An 18,636-nucleotide genomic window follows, 5' to 3' on the forward strand; every position below is an offset into this window, starting at 1 on the left:
TTAATAGTCTACTTAAAAGTCTCTGTACCCTTTTTTGTTTTTTAAGCCTCATTTACCTAAGGAGGTTTATTTAAGAAAGATACTTAGTTTACCATCGCTCATCATAAGTAGAGCTGACCGTGAGAATCTACAGCAGGCAAAGTGAGCAAGGTTGTGGATTTCTGTCAAGGCTGCAAGCCCAAGCTCTCTCCTTGGTCAGAGGGGTCCAGGGCCCGGCAGCACTGGCCAGACCTTTCCTCTGGGGTCAGAACTGACAGATGCCCTCAGCGCATGCAGCTCTGGTTCCTCTGTGCTTCATTGGTGTTTGCCCAACTCGTTGGGTTTTACTGTGGTGGAGGCCAGAGGGAAGAAGGGGGCAACCAGGGCAAGGGCAGAACCTAGAGTGCCCGGTGGGGAAGTAGCTGAAGGTGAGCAGTGTGATCTGTTTAATCTTCGCATGGAATCAAGTGTGAGGCATCTTCTTTCACCTCCAAATCTAACAGGAGCAGCTCATGTATTTGCCTCTCCTGGCCCTTCCCTGCCCTCCTGATTCCTCGTGTGGGCCAGGCACACACCAGCAAGCTCTGTGTTGTGGGAAACATATCTGTAACAACTGCTCATCTATAAAGAAGCTGGAAACACCCATTCCTTTGACCAGTCATGCCACTTCTGAGATGCTGCCCCAGAAATAATGTTAAGTACATTCTCATCCATAGTTTTAAAAAATGAGTAACACGTTAATGTCTAGCCTCAGTGGGCTAAATTCTTAATAACTGCATCTCCTCAGTGGAATCGCGGCCATCAGAAGGCACGTGGGTGAAGGTTGTAGCAGCGAGCACAGCATCCACCACAAGCCATGTGCCACTCTAACCTGTCACCCAGGTGAGCCACGTTGTTCTTTTCAAAGCCCTGTTACTGGCCTCTCCCAAGGGAGGAAATAGGCAAGGAGACCAGTGGGAGGATGTGCTTTCACCACCACTCCATGCCGTTTTAACAGGAAAGCCTTATGTGTCAAGTTAAAAAATCTTTTAAATCAGAATATAGAAAATAGAGGGGCGCCTGGGTGGCTGAGTCTGTTAAGCGTCCGACTTTGGCTCGGGTCATGATCTCACGGTTCGTAGGTTCGAGCCCTGCATTGGGGCTGACAGGTCAGAGCCTGGAGCTTGCTTGCTTCAGATTCTGTGTCTTTCTCTCTTTGCCCCTCCCCAATTCATGCTCTTTCTCACTCTCAAAAATAAATAAACATTAAAAAAAAAAACATAGAAAGTAGAATCACGGCATCATTCAGATAAATCTACAGTGAGAAGAAAGACTGGAACGAAAGACACCAACATGTTAAGTTTGATTAGCCGAGGGGCAGATTCGCTCCTACCCAAGGGAATCTTTGCTATACAATCCCCTGCACTCTTGACTGGAGCCCAGGTCAAATGGCGGCTGTTAACTTTACCATCACCACAGACAGACCCACAGGGAGCTCTTGGATGCTGCCTCTGGGGGCAACTTGGAGGAGACTCAGTGCAAACCAGCAGCTGAGGCCAAGTTGGGGCCTGTGAGCCTAGAGAAAACCTACCCTGTCAGGAGCTTCCCACCTGCACCAGTAAGCAAATCCCACAGGTCAGCTTTTCTTAGAGGAACCAAATAGCTTTAAATCTATATCATAGCCTTTCTGGTGCCAAGCATCTTTTTGAAATCCAGCCAACTGTTCTTCTGAAAAAGTTTTTGCTTTTGTCTCTTAATTTTTTTTAAGATGTCATTGTTTTAGAGTATCTTTAGGTTCACAGCAAAGTTGAAGGGAAGGCACGGAGATTTCTCATATGCTCCTGCACATGCATGGCTTCCCCTCTTATCAACATTTCCCGCCAGAGTTATCTATTTATTTTTATTATTTTATTTATTTTGAGAGAGAAAGAGACCATGCACGCTGGGAAGGGACTGAGAGAGAGGAAGAAAGAGAATCCCAAGCAGGCACTGTGCTTTTGGCACTGAGCCCGACACAGGGCTCGATCTCACAAACTTTGAGGCCATCTGAGCTGAAATCAAGAGTCGGACGTTCAACCAACTGAGTAACCCAGGTGCCCCTGGAGTAGTACATTTATTACAATTGACAAACCTGTATTGATATAATCACCCAAAGCCCATAGTCTCCATTAGGGTTCACTTTTGGTGTTATACATTCTGTGAATTTAGACAAATGTACAATGACCTGTATCCGTCATTATGGTGTCATACAGAGTATTTTCATTGCCCTGATATCAGCCATGTTCTGCCTATTTATCCCCTCTTCCTCCTGGCAACTACTAATCTTTTTACTGACTCCATAGTTTGTCCTTTTCAAAATGTTGTATAATTGGAGTTGTATAGTATGTAGTCTTTTCAGATAGTCTTCCTTTACTTAGTAACATGCATTTAAGATTTAGTCCTCCGTGGTTTTGTATGGCTTGACAGTTCATTTCTTTTTACCACTGAGTAATATTCCACTGTCTGGATGTACCACAGTTTGTTTGTCCATTCAGCTACTGTAGGACATCTTGGTTGCTTCCAAGTTTTGGTAATTGTGAAGAACACTGCTGTAAACATCTGTGTGCAGGTTTTTGGGTGGGCGTAAGTTTTCAACTCTTGGGTAAATACCAAGAAACGTGATTGCTAGAGTGTATGGTATGTTTGATTTTGTGGGAAACTGCCAAACTGTCTTCCAGAGTGGCTGTATCGTTTGCATTTTTCCCAGCAGTGAGTGAGAGTTCCTGTTGCTCCACATGCTTGCCAACATTTGATGTTCCCAGTGTTTTGGATTTGGGCCATTCTAATAATGTGTAGTGGTCTCTGAGTGTTTTTTAATTTGCATTTCCCTGATGACCTAGGATGCAGAACATCTTTTCATATGCTATTTGCCCTCTGTGTATGTCCTTTGGTGAAGTGTCTGTTAAAATTATTGGCCCGTTTTTTTTAACCGGGTTGTTTTCTTACTGGGTTTTTTTTTTTTAATGTTTATTTTTGGGGCGCCTGGGTGGCTTAGTCGGTTGAGCGTCTGACTTTGGCTCAGGTCATGATCTCACGGTTCGTGGGTTCAAGCCCCGTGTCGGTCTCTGTGCTGACAGCTCGGAGCCTGGAGCCTGTTTTGGATTCTGTCTCCCTCCCTCTCTGCCCCTCTCCAGCTTGCGCTCTGTCTCTCAAAAATAAACATTAAAAAAAAAAAATGTTTAGTTTTGAGAGAGAGCACAAGCAAGGGAGGGGCAACGAGAGAGAGGGAGACACAGAAAACGAAGCAGGTTCCAGGCTCTGAGCTTTCAGTGCAAAGCCCAATGCGGAACTCAAACTCACGAACTGAGATCATGATCTGAGCCAAAGTTGGATGCTTAACCAACTGAGGTACCCGAGCGCCCCAGTTTTCTTATTGTGAGTTGTAAGAGTTCTTTATATAATTTGTCTCATAGTCCTTTATCAGATGTGTCTTTTGCGAGTATTGTCTCCCAGTCAATGGTGTATCTTCTCTTGATAACTGTCTTTTGCAGAGCAGAAGTTTTAATGAAGTCCAGCTTATGAATTTCTTTCATGATTATGACTTTAGCATATTTAAAAAGTCATTGCCATCCATGAGGTCATCTAGGTTTTTGCGTATATTATCTTCTAGGGGTTTTATAGCCTTACGTCATAAGTCCATGATCCATTTTTAGTTAATTTTTGTGAAGGGTATGAGGTCTGTGTCTAGATGCATTTTGTTTTGGGCTTTTTTTTTGCATGTGGATGTCCAATTCCTCAGTATCATTTGTTGAAAAGAATGTCATTGCCTCATTGGACTGTCTTTGCTCCTTTGTCAAAGATCAGTTGACCATGTTTATATGGGTTTATTTCTGGGCCCTTCTTCATCTGTTCTGTTGATCTATTTGTCTGTTATTTCACTGATACCACACTGCCTTGATATGACAGTAAGCCTTTAGGTCTGGTAGTGTCAGTTTTCCAACTTTGTTCTTGTTACAATATTGTGTTGGATATTCTGGGTCTTTTGTCTCCATGTAAGCTTTAGAATCAATTTGTCAATACCTACAAAATAACTTGTTGGGATTTGGACTCAGATTGCATCGAACCTATAAATCAAATTGGAAAGAACTAATATTTTGACGATATTGAGTCAAGGAATATGTCTCCACTTATTTAGTTCTTTGAATTCATTCATCAGAGTTTTCATCATATAGAATTTGTACATATTTTGTAGACTTACACCTACGTACTTCATTTTTTTGTGTACTAATGTAAATGGTATTGTGCTTTTAATTTCAAATCCACTTGTTCATTGCTGGTGTATAGGAAAGCACCAGCTTTGTATATTAACCTTGTATCCTGCAGCCTTATTACAATTACTTATTCTTGGAGTTTTAAAATTTTTTTTTCTCTTAGAGGAAAAAAATTTTTTTTTTAATGTTTATTTTTGAGAGAGAGTGTGTATGCACACACAAGCGGGAAAGGGGCAGAGAGAGAGGGAGAGACAATCCCAAGCAGGCTCCACTCTGTCATCACAGAACCCTATGTGGGGCTCAATCCCACGAATCGTGAGATCATGACCCGCACCAAAATCTAGAGTCGGATGCCCAACCAACTGAGCCACTCAGGTGCCCAGAGAGAGAATCTTAAACAGGATCCGTGCTTAGCGCGGAGCCCAGTGGGACTCAATCCCATGACCCTGGGATCATGTCCTGAACCAAAAACAGGTGTCAGACGATTAACTGAGTGAGCCAGCCAGGCTGTCCAGTTCCAACAGTTTTTTAATCTATTTTTTCTACATAGATGATGTTACTTGAAAATCGTTTTATTTCTTCTTTCTCAGTTGGTATATCTGCTGTTCGCATTAGCTAAGACTTCTGGTACAGTGTTGAAAACATTGGGGTGGGATATTCTGGCCTTGTTCCTAAGTGGGGAAACTTCTAGTTTCTCACTATTAAGTATGATGCTAGCTATAGGTTTTTTTGTAGACACTCGTTATCAAATTGAGAAAGTTCTCTTATGTTTCTAGTTTACTGAATGTTTTTATCACTAATGGGTGTTGGGTTTGGTCAAAGGCTTTTTCTGCAGCTATTGATATGATCATGTTAAGCCAGCTTTGCATGCCTGGAATAAATCCCACTTGGTTGTGATGTATACTTTTTTAAAAATTTTCAAAAATTTTTAATTTGAGATACGGCTGACACCTAATACCTAGTTTTAGGTGTCCAATATAGTCATTTGACAATTATATGCATTACAAAATGGTCACTGCGAGAGGTGTAGTTACCATGTTACCACACAAACTTATTACAGTGTTATTGACTATATTTCTTATGCTGTATTTTTCACCCCCCTTGACTTATAACTAGAAGTTTGTATCTCTTCATCATTTTCACCTATTTCGCCTGTCCCCCCATCCCCCTGTAATTCTTACACATTTGTAGATTCAGTCTGCTAATATTTGGTTGAGGATTTTTATATCTGTGTTCATTAGAGATATTGATCTGTAGTTTTCTTACAAAATCTTTGGTTTTGGTATTAGGGTAATTGGATAAGTTAAGTATTCTCTGTTTCTGTCCTGTGAAATGGATTGTAGAGAATTGATATAATTTCTTCCTTAAATGTTTGGTATTTTCGTTAGTGAACTGCTCTAGGTCTGGTGCTTTCTGTTTTTGAAAGGTTCATACTCAATTTCTTTTCTTTTCTTTTCTTTTTTTAAAAGATTTTATTTTTAATCCCTACGCCCAACGTGGGGCTTGAACTCACAACCCCTAGATCAAGAGTCTCATGCTCTACCAACTGAATAGCCAGGGGTGCTCCACTCAATCTCTTTAATAGAAGTAGATCTGTTCACATTGTGTATTTCTGGGGTGAAGAAGTATAAAGGAGTACAAAGGAGATGCCACCATCTCCCCATCCTTCTATGCCACCTTAGGTACCAGTGTTAGCACGGCTGGGATCCTTCTACCCCTTCCTGGCTCTCATGGAGACACATAGAAACAGTCTTTGGGGTTTCTTTCTGCTATCATCCTTTTGTATGAAAAGAATTTACAGCATCCTCGAGCCTGCCCACTGCTTTATAGCACAGTATTATGCTGCAACCAGAACCTCCAGGTTCATGAGTGCAGGTCTACCCCTCTTGTTGAGACCTGTGTAGCCCATGCTATACACAGATTTTGCTGTGTGGAACTGAGCTGTGACTCTTCCCTCTGTTGTGGGCCCCAGAATTGGGACTGTCAGCTCAAGACCTGCATAATTGAGAGATGCTGGGCAGGTGCAGAGGGAGCTGTAGTTTCTGCCTGCTTCACACTTGGGACTGGGGTTAGTGGCAGGGGTGGGAGGGGGGACCAAGGGGACCCTTGGCTTCCAGTGAGGTGGGGGCTTTTGCCCTTCAGTTGGAGTGCAGTCCCTATCCATTCCGAGTTTTGTTTTGGCTCCATTTGCTATTGATGCCTCTCAAGGATACATCAGAGAGAAGCACAGATGTGCCAAGCTGTCAGGTTTGGGACGGATCTTGCCTTTCTAGCACCAGGTGTCTCTCCCAACTCAGGATTTCTTGAAGGCACCAGTGTGCTCATCTAGAGCAGCAGGGGAGGAAGCCCTACAGAGCCTGGGGAAGGTCTGAGAGAACCCGCCCCTTTTTTTTGAAACGGGATCAATTATGTTGTGATGGGTGTCTGACAGCACTGGCATAGGGACTTTGACCAGTGCTCATAGGAGTGACATGGTGACAAGCTCTGAGTATGTCACACTGTTCCTCAAGCTTGGGCTCCCGGAGCCAGCAGCCACTAAAGCCTGGCAGTGCAGGAGGTCATGGTAGAGACCTCAATCCTCAAGCCATAACCCTGGCTAACCTGAGCATGTGTGCACAAGGCCCAAGCTGCTCCTGCCCAGAATCAGGCAGGGAGCTTGGGCCCAGCTGATGGTGTGCCCCCCACTCTCCTTTGCAGCTTTCTATACGAACCCAACAGCCAAGGGTACAAATACTACCGCCAGAAGCTGGAGGAGTTCCGGAAAGCTAAGGCTGGCCCCACAGGCACTCTCATGGCACCCGACCTCAGCCTGAAACGCAAATCCCCTCCTGAGACCCCATCAGGGTCCTTACCCCCAGCTGCTGCCTGCCCTGCCTCATCTGCCCCCTCGCCTGCAGTCACCCCAGCTCCAACCATCCCTGGGAAGCCGGCCACCACAGCCACTGTGAAAAAGAAGCGAAAGAGCCGGTGGGGGCCTGAAGAGGACAAAGTGGAACTCCCGCCTGCCGAGCTGGTACAGAGGGATGTAGACGCCTCTCCCTCACCTCTGTCAGGTGGGCTGACCCCTTCCCCCTCCTCTGTCAGGATAGTCTGGCTTTTTTCACTGAGCAGAATGTTTCCAAGGTTCATCTGTGTTCTAGCATAGCATGTGTCAGAGTTTCATTCCTTCTTATGACTGAGTAATATTCCACTTTATGGCTGGACTGCACTTTATCCATTCATCGGTTGATGGACACATGGGTTTCCACCTTTTGGCAGCTGTGAATAGTGCTGCTGTGAACTTTGGTCTGCAAGTACCATTTGAATCCGTGATTTGATTCTCTTGGGCCCATACCTAGGAGTGGAATCACTGGACCATATCGTAATTCTCTTTAACTCTTTGAAGGTCCACCAAACTATTTTCTGTAGCAAGTACGCCGTTTTCTGTTCCTACCAACCGTGCACAGCCTTCCCATTTCTCCACATCTTTGCCTTTTTATAATAGCCGTCCTAGTAGGTATAGAGTGGAATCATGTTGTAGTTTTGAATCACATTTCCCTAATGTCTGATGGTGTTGATCATCTTTTCATGTACTAATTGGTCATTTGTATAGCTTATTTGGAGAAACATCTGTTTTAGTCCTTTGCCCACTTTTAAATTGGCATGTCTTTTTGTTCTTAAGTTGTACGGCTTCTTTATATATTCTGCATATTAACCCCCTATTCAGATACGTGGTTTGCAAATGCATCCTCTCATTCTGTGGATTGTCTTTTTATCCCTCGATAGTGTCCTTTGATGCACAGAAGTTTTAAATTTTGACAGAGTTTGGTTTATTTTTCCCTTTGTTGCCTGTGCTTTTGGTTTCATTTATGAAACCAAAACGAAATTCAAGGTCACGAAGATTTGCCCCTATGTTCTGGGTTTTTTTATGTTTTGGAACTCTGATTTATTTTGAGGTAATTTTTATATATGATATAAGCTAAGGATCCATCTTTATTCTTTTGCGTGTGGAGATCCAGTGTTGCAGCACCATTTGTCGAAGAGGCTTTTCTTTCCCCATTGAATGGTCTTGAAACCCTTGTCAAAACTCAATTGTCCAGAGATGTAAGGGTTTATTTCTGGGCTCTGTATTCTATTATACTGGTTTGTATGTCTGTCCTTAGATCAGTACCAACTATTTTGATTATTGTAGCTTTGTAGTAAGTTTTGAAATTGAGAGTGTGAATCTTCCAACTTTGTTCTTTTTCAAGCTTTGGCTATTGAAGGTCTTGAATTTTCAGATGAGCTTTTCCATTTCGTAAAAACAGTTGGAATTTTGATAGAGATTGTACTGAGTCTGTAGATTGTTTTGGACAGTATGGACACATTAACAGTATTTAAGTCTTTCTTACGACAAATACACCACCACCAACAACAACCAGTCTTCCAGTCTGTGCACACAAGATGTCTTTCCATTGACTTAGGTCTTTGTTAATTTTTCACCATGTTTTGTAGTTTTCATTGTATGTGTCTTATACCCCCTTAGTTAACTTTATTCCTAAGTGATTTATTTTTTTAATGCCTTTTAAACAATTGCTTTTAAAATTTTCTTTTAGGATTATTTGTTGCTAATGTATAGAAATACAACTGATTTTTTTGCATGTTGACGTTGGATCCTTCAGCTTTCCTGAATTCATTTATTAGCATTGACAATCTTTTCATGGATTTTTTAGGTTTTCCTGTGTATAATTATGATCATGTCATCTACAAATAGAGATCATTTTACTTCTTCCTTCCCAAGTGGGATCCCTCTTATCATTTCTTTTTCTTGCCTAATTGCTAGAACTTCTAGTTAGCACTTCTAGTACCATTTGAATAGAGGTGGGAATAATGGGCATCCTTACCTTGTTTTGATCTGAGGGGGAATGACTTTAGCCTTTCACTATTGAGTGTAATGTTAGCTATGTTTTTTGTTTTTTGTTTTTAAGTTTATTTATCTTGAGATAGAGAATGAGCTGGGCGAGGGGCAGAGAGAGAATTTCAAACAGGCTCCAAGCTGTCAGCACAGAGCCCGACACAGGGCTCAAACCCTTAAAACCGTGAGGTTATGACCTAATAAGCCAAAACCAAGAGTTGGACGCCCAACCAACTGACCCACCCAGGTGCCCCTAGCTATGTGTTTTTTATATGTGACCTTTATCAAGTTGGGGAAGTTCCTTTCTGTTCCTAGTTTATTTAATGTTTTTATCATGGAGGTGTGTTAGATTTTGTCACATGCTTTTTCTGCATCAATTGAAATGATTGGATGTTTTTTTTTTTCCTTTAGTCTGCTAACGCGTGTTTCACTGGTTAATTTTTTTATATTGAACCATGCGATATTGTGGTTTATAAGAAATACCTATTTGACCATTCAGGTGACCAAAGTAATATTTCTCATATGTATTTGGCCTTTGTTCACAGTTCCTGGCTCACAGTTCTCCCAAAACTCTTGGAATTTCCTGAGTGATAAGAGCAATGGGAGCATCTTTTGTTGTATTATTTGGTCTCCGTCCTCAGTTCATGAAAATGCTTCAGGGCCATAAAGGTGAAATGGGTGTCTTGTTATTAATAAGCCCCTTTCTACTACAACTGGATTTTATGTTACTGAGGTGACTTTTGGAAAGCACCTAAGGATCGGGGCTGGTTGCCAGGGGAACCAACCATAAGTAAAAGGTTGGAACATTCAGTCCCACCACCCCCTGATATCCAGGGAGGGTAAAGGGGCTGGAGGTTGAATTGATCAGCGGCTAATGATTTCATCAATCATGCCTATGCAGTGAGGCCTCCATAAAAAACCCAAAAGACAGGGTTCAGAGAGTTTCCAGGTTGATGAACACATGGAGGTTCAGAGACAGTGGCATGCTCAGTGGCATAGAAGCTCTGGGCACTTGCCCCATACCTTGCCCTTCCCCATACCTTGTTTTTTCCACCTGGCTTTCCTAACTTACATCCTTTTATGACATATAAGTAAAGCAATAATCTTGTAAGTAAAGTGTTCTCTGAGTTCTATGAGCCACTCTAGCAAATTAATTGAATCCAGAGAGGGGATTGTGGGAACCTCTGATCCACAGCCAGTTAGAAGCATAGGTGATGACTTGGGCTTGCAGTTGGCATCTAAAGTTGATGGGGGAGGGAGGAGCAGTCTTGTAAGACTGACCCCTTAACCCATGAAATCTGATGCTACCTCCTGGTAGATAGTGATAGAACTGAACTAAACTACAGGACACCCAGCAGGTGTCTGAGAATTGTTTGTTGGTGTGGGGAACCCTCTCCTCTCCCCCCCAACCCCGACCATACACACATTTGGAATTGGTATCAGAACTATTTAAAACACCTTTGCACTTCTGTGATAAATCCCACTTGGTCATGGTGCATAATCCTTTTACCATGTGGTTGTATTCAGTTTGCTGGTATTTTGTTGTGTCTGTCTCCATCTATATTCATAAGGAACATTGGTCTCTAGTTTTCTTGTGGTGTTTTTGTCTGCTTTTGGTATCAGGGTAATAGTAGTGTTTTGAAATGAGTTAGGAAATGTTCCCTTCAATTTTTTGGAAGAGTTTGAGAAGAATTAGCATGAGTTATTCTTTTAAATGTCTGGTAGAATTCACCAGTAACACCATCTGGTTCAGGGCTTTTCTTTGTTGGGAGGTATTGTGTGTGTGTGTGTGTGTGTGTGTGTGTGTGTGTGTGTGTGTGTGTGTGTTAGAGATTTATTTATTTTTGGGAGAGAGAGTGCAAGCAGGGAAGGGGCAGAGAGAGAGAAAGGGACAGAAGATCTGAAGCCAGCTCTGCACTGACAGCAGTGGGCCTGATGTAGGGCTTGAACTCATGAACCTCAAGATCATGACCTAAGCTGAAGTCGGATGCTCAACCAACTGAGCCACCCAGGCGCCCCGATGAGAAGTTATTGGTTGCTGATTCAATCTCCTTGTTTTAAGTCTATTCAGATTTTCTATTTCTTCTTGAGCTAGTTTTGGTAATTTACGGGTTTCTAGGAATTGGTTCACTTCATCTAGGTTATCCAACTTGTTGGCTTCTAGGTGTTCATAGTATTCTTTTACAATCCCTTTTTATTTCTATAAAATCATTAGTAATATTCCCTCCCTCTTTGATTTCTGATTTTAGTGAGTTTTTTCTTAGGTAATCTGTCTAAAGGTATGTCATTTTGTTCATCTTTTTAAAAAAAAACAACTTTTGATTCTATGGATTTACTCTACCATATTTCTTCTTCTTCTTCTTCTTTCTTTTTCTTTATTTTTGAGAGAGCGAGCATGTGCATGCTCACGAGCAGGAGAGGGGCAGAGAGAAAGGGGGAGAGAGGATCTGAAGGGGGCTCTGCACTGACAGCAGAGAGCACGATGTGGGGGTCGAACTCACAAACCTGGAGATGATGACCTGAGCCAGAGTTGGATGCTTACTGACTGAGCCATCCAGGTGCCCCATCTGTACCATATTTATATTTCCTATTTCCTATATCTTCATTCTAATCTTCATTTCCTTCCCTCTGCTAGCTCTGGAATTAGTTTGCTTTTTCCTTTTCTAGTTCTTTAAGGTGGACAGTTAGGTTATTAATTGGAGATCTTTTAAGTTTATATATTTTTTGAGATAGAGCACAGGCAGGGGAGGGGCAGAGAGAGAGACAGACAGACAGACAGACACAGACACGCAGGGCTTGAACTCACAAATCATGAGATCATGACCTGAATGGAAGACAGACGCTTAACTGACTGATCCACGCATGCGCCCCTCATCTCTTATTTTCTAATCTTTCTTGGTGACTTCCTCTTTGATCTGTTGATTAAGAGTGTGTTGTTCAATTTCCACATATTTGTGAGTTTACCAGTTTTCCTTCTGTTAATGATTTCTAGCTTGATTCCATTGTGATCAGAAAGGATACTTTGTGATTTCAGTCTTTTAAAATGTTTTGAAACTCATTTTGTAGTCTAAATGTAATCTTTCCTAGAGAATGTTTTATGTGCACACAAGAAGACTATATTCTGCCATTGCCGGATTGCATGTTCTGTATACATCTGTTAGGCATCGCTGGTGTAGTGTTTAATCTTCTATAATCTTCTATATCCTTATTGATATGAAAAATGGGGTATTGACATCTCTAGTTACTATTGTTGAACTGTCCATTTCTCCCTTCAATTTTGTCAATTTTTGCTTCATATATCATGAGGCTCTTTTGTTAGGTAGGGTGTGGGGGGATGTCTTTTTTTTGAGAGAGTGCGCACACATGCAAGTGGGGGAGAGGGACAGAGAATCTTTTTTTTTTTTTTAATATTTATTTATTTTTGGGAGAGCGCAAGTGAGGGAGGAGCAGAGAGTGGGCTGATAGGCTGACAGCAGTGAGCCCAATGTGGGGCTCAAACCCACAAACCTCAAGATCATGACCTGACCCGAAGTCAGACACTCAACCAAGCCACCCAGGTGCCGAGAGAGAGGGAGAGGGAGAGAGAATGAGAATGAATGAATGAATGAATGAATGAATGAATGAATGAATGAATCTTAAGCAGGCTCCACGCTCAGCGAGATCCTACATCCCTGGGATCATGACCTGAGCCAAAATCAAGAGTCAAATGCTCAGCAGACTGAGCCACCCAAGCGCCTCAAGTTCTATCTTCTTTCTGTTTTACATTTTTTATCAATATAGAACATCCTTCTTTTTCTCTTGTAACCTTTTTGGACCGGAAGTCTATTTTGTCTGATGCTAGTATGGCCATCCCAGCTCTCTCAGTTGCTATTTGTATGAAATACATTTTTCCATCCTTTCACTTTCAACTTATTTGTGACTTCGTATCTAAGGCTAGTGCCTTGTACACAGCATGTAGATCAATCCTGCTATCTCCCTTAAGCTTTAAAGTACTTGGATTCATTCTTGTCATAGAAAGCTCAAGAAATGCATGATGATAAGCACCATAATTGCCACAGTTTTGCACAATCAACTGCAACATCTGCCTCCTTGACAGTTTCAGAGATGGCCAACATGTGGTCTTGTTTCTCATTTTCTACCACAAAGCGGCCAGTAGAGTGGGGAGTTTGTTGTCATCACATTCTGCAGGTGATAATCGGTGACTGAGAGAGGCTATCTTACGGCATCTGTCTCACTGCCCTCCACACAGCCTGCCCTGCACACAGAACCGTCTCAACCTCCCTCACCCCTGAACACACAGATACATAGAGGAGTCATATGTGCTCTGGTGCTGACACCTACGTTTATTTTATTTATGATGGACCAAGAGGGAAGACAGCTTACCCAAGTCACATGGCTAGCCTGTTGGCCTTTCCCATCCAGTTCTGGAGGTTGTCTGTTCAGTGCTTCCCTTGTCCAAGGAGAAAAGCTAGTGAAGATTCTAGTACTCAGTGTGGTTCCAGGTAGCATCTCTGCCTAGGGTCAGATTGCTGTCAAATGCCGAACTCAGGTGCCCCCCTATAACGAAGGGTGCTCTGCCGTGAGTCTTGTTCTGATGTGTGCATGCCACAGTTCTGAAACCATGTCCTTGAGGTCTGGCCCCAGCTCCCAGCTGGTGAGGAGGCCTCCCCTGTCGTCTAGTGCACAGGCTCCGAAGTCTTATATCCAGGTTTAGGTCCCACTGGCCTGTGTCGTCCCTGGGAGGGTGTGAACAGCCCCCACCTGCTTGCTTGCTGGTAAAGTGACTGGAGGAGGGGGACTTTGGGTACATTCCAGGCACACAGCAGGCTGCTCAGACCTTGACTCCCTTGCCCTCTCCACAGGGCTCCCACACAGACCTTCCAGGAGGTATTGGGGAATAAACATGGGCTCAAGAAGCACTTGTGAGTGGTTCTTGCAGGTGAAGCCCCAGCCCTGGTGAGCTAGGAGAATCTGGCTCTTTGCACATACCAGAAGGGCCTCTGTATCCCCCTCTGCCCAGCTTCTCCTCCCCCAGGAAGCCACCGCCTGAGGGGTGGTTGTTTCCGCCACCCAGATGGGGCTGTCACAGCATCTTCATGTGGATTAGTGTTGCTGGCTCCAGCCAAGCTCCAAAGCTGATGCCAAATTAAATGTCAGTTGCTTTGAGGATGGTCGGCTGCTTCCCCAGAAGGAGCTAACAGAGCTATACACAGAGCTGAGTCTTATGCCAGACTCTAAACCCTCATGTGTCTACACTGGGTGTCTGTTCCCTGCAGGGCTTATCTCTAAGAGTCAGTGTGTGAATGCACACACACACACACGGGCACATGTTTATCTCTCCTCTCCTGTCTTTGCCTTTGCAAAGTCCCCCTCATGTCACCCATTAGATATGTGACCTTGAGGGAGGCCCTGGACCTCTAAGTTCTGATGTCATCATCTACACATAGGGGTATAGAGCCTGCCTGGAGAGGTCATGTGAGGGTGACACTAGATGCACGTGACAGCACGGTGAGGCCCCTGGGATCATCACGTGACACAGGATACCAACTGTTGCGATGTGAAGGCCTTGTGCCATGTGCGCTAAGTGCCTCAGATGTCGTCAGCACATGGACGCTGTATCACATGCAGGAGCAGGTCTGGACCTGTCCATCCATTGTTGATCAGCCTGTGTCTTATTTCCAGTTCAGGACCTCAAGGGGCTTGGCTATGAGAAAGGGAAGCCTGTAGGTCTGGTGGGTGTCACAGAGCTGTCAGATGCCCAGAAGAAGCAGCTAAAGGAGCAACAGGAGGTAAGTCTGTGTGGCATAGAGCAGGCAGGCTCCAAAGGGGCTAATGGAGTATTGTCCCCTCACCTCACAGGACAGCGGTCATGTTCTGTTCTTTCTGAGCCTCCCTGTGCTGGGTGGATCCCACCATCAGTGGAGAGGTTCTTGGATAGGCACGCCCTTGTCAATGGCATTTCACCCCCCAAAGGCCCTTCCCAGCCTGCAATTGGACCCAGAGCTCAGTCCTCACACTGCCTGGGCAGCCCCTGAGGCTGATGCTCCACAACTACTCCCCGACATGCTCGTGGGCTGTTCCTGACTAGGTAGTCTCCATTTTAAGCTCTCCTTCCAGTGCCCTCCAACATCCAGTACAGGACAGGCCTGGCTAGCACTGGGCGCCCTGAATGATGTGACAAATGCTCAGTTGGTGTTGCCTGTGTTGGGATGAGGGCTGGCTTGGCAGGGAGCTCTATGGCCAGGGGCTTAGCCTCTGCTGCTTTCCTGGGGAACTACAGGCACACCCTTGGTTCTTAGGGACAGCTCACCCTTGTCACCTCCTCCAGCCTGACAGCCCCGTCACATCTCCTTCAACCCTTCCGTGATCAGGGGCTTGCGGTGCCCTCATTTGGTCCACAGCAAGGGTGCCCAGGATGTGCTGGGTTCGGGCCAGATACCAGACTGGGTGAGGCAGAGAGGGCTCCTCCCTGCTGAAAACAGGGATCCAAGAAACCCAGGGCATGGCCTGGTACAGGACTTTGTCTTGAGTGCTTGCTCCAAGCCCTGCTCACGTGCCGGCCCAGGGAGGGCAGAAAGTGGGAAGGGTGAGGGGGCCTGACCTGCATAGGGAAGGCCAGGGGGTTGGCCTCCTGCACGTGTGGTACATTGCCTTGCTCACTGGCATGTGCTGCCTGCAGATGCAGCAGATGTATGACATGATCATGCAGCACAAGCGTGCGATGCAGGACATGCAGCTGTTGTGGGAGAAGGCGCTGCAGCAGCACCAGCATGGCTACGACAGCGACGAGGAGGTAGACAGCGAGCTGGGCACCTGGGAACACCAGCTGCGGCGCATGGAGATGGACAAGACTCGGGGTGAGCCAAAGCGCACATTGCAGGTGGGGCACGGTACCTAGCTGAGGCCTTGCCCTGAGGGTACTGCAGGCTCAGGAAGCCACACTCACCTGCCCGGGAAGGCACCTGGAGACACCACAGTGGGGCCTTAAACCACCTGCCCAACCTATAAGACCTTGGGCAAGAGATTCAGCTTCTCTGCGCCTCAGGTTCCTCAGAGGAAAAAGAAATGGTTCTTTGTAAGTGTTCACTGCTGTCCGAACATGGCACTTAGCAGGGCTGCCTGGAGCAGCAGGGGTTTGGGTCAGGGTCTCAACCATCTGCCTCATTCCCCCATAGCCCCAGACTCCCCTCCCCACACAAGACTCATACCTGTGCTGTGGGACCACCCAGCCCACTCCCTGACTTCTTCCTTTTCTCCTCTCACCTTTCCCTCCTCTACGGGCAGAATGGGCCGAGCAGCTGACAAAGATGGGCCGTGGCAAGCACTTTATTGGAGACTTCCTGCCACCAGATGAGCTGGAGAAGTTCATGGAAACCTTCAAGGCCCTGAAGGTGAGCTGGGAGCATCCCTGGGCACCAGCCCCTGATGTAGGCCTGTCTAGCAGGCAGCCCTTCGAGTGTTCCAGCCCCTCCTGTTAGCATCACGAGGCAGGCGCCTGAGGCAGCCTCCAGGCCCCCCTCATTCACAGGAGGAGCTGGGCCCTCTTGCCTCAGGAGGCATCTGTTTATGATAGACACCGTCTGTGAAGGGAATTAGCAAATAACAGCTCAGCTGCCGCTTTAGAAACATTTCCCAGGGCTTCAGGGAAATTCTGCTTTCAGTGGAGCCAATTAAGTGCAGTTTACAGGCAAAGCGTTTCTCAGGCAGAAGTCCCCAAGGACTGGGTTCTCCAGAACAAGAACTTCACATTCCTCCCATGCTGTTCTCATGCTCGTGAGGAGAGACAGCTGACGGGACACATCCCATGCCCTCTTTTGGGGGATTTTTGTAAAGCCGCTTTTGTACCGCATAACCTCATCAACAAGGCAGGCACCTTATTGACCACATGTTTTAGCATTCTGTGTAATGAATTGCCCTCAGAACATAGGGCTTTTTGTTGCTAATGAACCATTAATTTTTCCTGTGGTGGGTGAGGCCTGTGTGACCGATCACCTTGCCCTCTTTGACTTGGCCACCAGGCAGCTTGGTACAAAGTCTGGCCCTGGGGACCCTGAGAAAGAGCATCTTGGTCTGTTCTCAAGGAACCTGATCTGGTGCAGAGGAGGCAGATGGGCAGGTGGTCCCAGCAGCCAGTGAGGTGGTTGTGGGCAGTGCGGTGGGTGGAGGCTGTTCAAGCCAGGGCTGGGACCTGGGACAGTTGTAGCCCTGGTAGATGACAGCCAACTCCTTGCCCTGCAGGAGGGCCGAGAGCCTGACTACTCCGAGTACAAGGAGTTCAAACTGACGGTGGAGAACATTGGCTATCAGATGCTGATGAAAATGGGCTGGAAGGAGGGTGACGGGCTGGGCTCAGAGGGCCAGGGCATCAAGAACCCGGTCAACAAGTGAGTGTACACTCCCCCTACCACCCTTCTGCTGGCACTGGCCTGGCCCCCTGCTTACTCTGCCCTGTCATTCCCCTGCAGAGGCACCACCACAGTAGATGGAGCCGGCTTTGGCATCGACCGGCCAGCAGAGCTCTCCAAGGAGGATGACGAGTATGAGGCCTTTCGCAAGAGGATGATGCTGGCCTACCGCTTCCGACCTAATCCCCTGGTGCGTGTGTCCCCAGCCTCCCACACGGCTTCTGGCTGGACTCTCCAGAATCTTCACAGGGGGGTGGCAGTGCTGGTAACAGTGCTTCCCCTCCTTCCCCAGTCTAGCTAGGCAATGTCTCACCAGCAACTCTACACCTTTCTACCTGCCGTCCCCTCTGAGCTCTGGTGAGCTCAGTAGTCCCTAGAAGGTTCTGGGCAGGAGGAACGGCTGTCTTTAGCATTCACCCCCTCCCCTTCTCCCCATTTTATCTTATTTGCCTCCCACAGAACAACCCCAGACGGCCTTACTACTGAGTATTCCAGAAAAACACACGAACGTATTTTCCAAACGACCGACCGTCCCTGGACTGTGGAATGTTCCGGCCTGCATTTCTGCCTGCCCTTCCCGTCGTCTCGAGTGTCGTGCCGTGTATTAAAAGTTCCAGCGCTTGCCCACCATGGCAGCCTGGTTTTGCCATCACCAGAAACCACTCCTGTTTCCTTAGCTGCAGGGCTTGGCTGGGCAGATGGGCTGGGATCCTGCTGGGAAGGTTCCTTAGTGCTTGAAGAATCTGAGAAAACCACCTAGACCCTGTCTGCCTGTGGCCTCCCTCCCCCCACCCCATCATCCTGGGTTAGAGTTGAGGGGAGCGTCCATGGACCTCCTGAGTGGGACTGGTGGCTGGCCAAACAAGAGCTGGCTGCACCTGGACCAGAGACATCAGGGGCATCCCAGTGTAGCACTGTGCTGCAGGAGGACGTTGGAAGGGGTCCCTAGACAGGGCCCAGACCTTAGAAGTGTGAGGCATGTCTACCCAGGGCACACCTATGCCAGTCACCTTGCCAGCAGGTGGCGCTGACGACGACTCCTCCCTGCAACAGTCACACACAGCAAGCCTAGCCTGTGATAGCTGCAGCCTAGGCTGCCCCAGCTGCCCTGGGTCCTGCCATTGGGGTAGACACTTAAGTCCCTGGGGCT

The 18,636-nt window shown here is 46.2% G+C and overlaps 1 protein-coding gene across 2 annotated transcripts in view; it reads left to right on the forward strand.

The window, feature by feature from the left end:
- Window positions 1–18,145, forward strand: part of SUGP1 (SURP and G-patch domain containing 1) — a 31,804-nt gene extending 13,659 nt beyond the window's left edge. For both annotated transcript variants that reach the window (XM_027038473.2, XM_015065556.3), the window contains exons 8-14: window positions 6,906–7,261; window positions 14,764–14,870; window positions 15,761–15,938; window positions 16,366–16,472; window positions 17,320–17,465; window positions 17,547–17,676; window positions 17,946–18,145. In XM_027038473.2, coding sequence (XP_026894274.1) covers window positions 6,906–7,261; window positions 14,764–14,870; window positions 15,761–15,938; window positions 16,366–16,472; window positions 17,320–17,465; window positions 17,547–17,676; window positions 17,946–17,972 — 1,051 coding nt within the window. In that variant the 3' untranslated portion in view covers window positions 17,973–18,145. The remainder of the gene's footprint in view (window positions 1–6,905; window positions 7,262–14,763; window positions 14,871–15,760; window positions 15,939–16,365; window positions 16,473–17,319; window positions 17,466–17,546; window positions 17,677–17,945) is intronic.
- Window positions 18,146–18,636: the final 491 nt, after the last annotated feature.

The sequence above is a fragment of the Acinonyx jubatus genome, chromosome A2, assembly GCF_027475565.1.
Source record: "Acinonyx jubatus isolate Ajub_Pintada_27869175 chromosome A2, VMU_Ajub_asm_v1.0, whole genome shotgun sequence".
Lineage (NCBI taxonomy): Eukaryota > Metazoa > Chordata > Mammalia > Carnivora > Felidae > Acinonyx > Acinonyx jubatus.